Genomic DNA, 1,438 nt, shown 5'->3' with positions numbered 1-1,438 from the left:
CCTCATCTCCCACCTCCCTCAACCCCAGGACCATCCCGGCTGCACGCTGTCGCACCCGGCCCCTGGGTACCTCCCTGTACCCCGCGTTCTCTGAGGTCTGGCTGGGCGGGTCGCGGGGGCGGGGCGGGGGTCCGGTCTCACGCTCTCAGGCTCACCTGGGATGCACTGTAGACAGGAAAGTCCTCGACGGGTGGAATGAGGCCCTGTGCGATGAGCTGCCCGTAGGACGGGGGTGCCTCCCGCCGCACAAACTCAGCCTCCAGGCGTGTCATCTGGGTCTCAAAGGCCCTGAGGGCAACGGCAGAAGGGCAGCATGGCAGGCCGGCCTGGCGGCGGGTGGGGGCGCACCTCCCGCTTCCCAGGATGGTGGGCCCTCCTCCCTCCATCCGGGCATCCCGAGGGGCCCAGACCGGAGAAGCCCCGGGTGGGTGGCCCACAGCTGCAGGAAGCGTGAGCCCAGGCCCTCTCTCCAGGAACACGGAGGAAGTGACGCTCCGGCCCCAGCGCCCACCTGTACTCCTGCGTGCGCAGGGAGTAGAGCTTGAAGGCACAGCCCAGGGCGATGACGAGCAGCAGCCCGCAGACCAGGCTGCCGATGAGCGCAGCGGTGATGACCTTGCGGGGCACGGCCGCCAGGCAGCCGTGCTCATCGCTGCCGTCCTGGCAGTCCTCCTGACCGTCACAGCGCCACGTCTCGAAGATGCACAGGTTGGTGCCGCAGTGGAAGGTGCCCGGCTGGCAGGAGAAGCAGTTCTTCTCGTCCGCACCGTCGGGGCAGCTCTTCTGGTTGTTGCAGCGGTCGGCGGGCGTATAGCACAGGCCACTGCCCCCCTCGCAGGGGTATTGGTCCGGGGGACAGGCGGGGCAGCCCTGCTCGTCTCGGCCGCTGGCACAGTGCCACCAGCCGTCACAGCGCTGCGGCTCCGAGAAGCAGCCTTGCTCGCCTGGGTCCTCCGCGTCGCCCTCGCGGCTGCTCCCGCACGGCTGCTCCCACGGGAGGCAGTAGCCCTTCACCTGGTAGGTGGCATTGAAGCCGTGGCCGGCGCTGCGGGCGCGGGCGTGGTAGGCCACGGTGAGGCGGCCTTGGGCGGCCTCGAGGCTCACGGGCCGGTGGTTGCTGCGGTAGGAGAGCGTCTGCAGCAGGCGGTCCCCGCGCTCGCCCAGGCCCTCGTACACCTGCACGTAGTCGTCATAGCCCAGCCGCAGCTCCAGCTGCAGCAGCACGCGGCGCGGGTCCTGCGTGTCCACCAGCCACGTGCAGTGAAGGTCCGAGGGCCCGCGGGCCGCGCCGAACAGGTCTGGGGAGGCGAAGGAGCCGTAGAAGCTGCCCAGCCGCCGGCCACAGGCCAGGTCGGGGCAGCCGGCCTCGTCGGAGCCGTCGCCGCAGTCCTGAGTGCCGTCGCAGCGCCGCTCGGCGGGCAGGCAGCGCGTGGAGCGC

General features: G+C 71.0%; 1 protein-coding gene across 1 annotated transcript in view; it reads right to left on the bottom strand.

Annotated features, from left to right (window-relative positions):
- LRP3 (low density lipoprotein receptor-related protein 3) overlaps positions 1 to 1,438 on the bottom strand; it is a 10,813-nt gene that overhangs the window by 838 nt on the left and 8,537 nt on the right. Inside the window, exons 6-7 of the mRNA XM_010849280.1 lie at positions 512 to 1,433; positions 142 to 288 (exon numbers count right to left, since the gene is read on the bottom strand). Of these exons, the coding sequence (XP_010847582.1) occupies positions 142 to 288; positions 512 to 1,433 (1,069 nt within the window). The remainder of the gene's footprint in view (positions 1 to 141; positions 289 to 511; positions 1,434 to 1,438) is intronic.

The sequence above is a fragment of the Bison bison genome, unplaced genomic scaffold, assembly GCF_000754665.1.
Source record: "Bison bison bison isolate TAMUID 2011002044 unplaced genomic scaffold, Bison_UMD1.0 scf7180017864280, whole genome shotgun sequence".
Classification (NCBI taxonomy): domain Eukaryota; kingdom Metazoa; phylum Chordata; class Mammalia; order Artiodactyla; family Bovidae; genus Bison; species Bison bison.
Note: the sequence above shows the minus strand (reverse complement) of the source record. Positions and strands in the feature narration are given on the sequence as shown.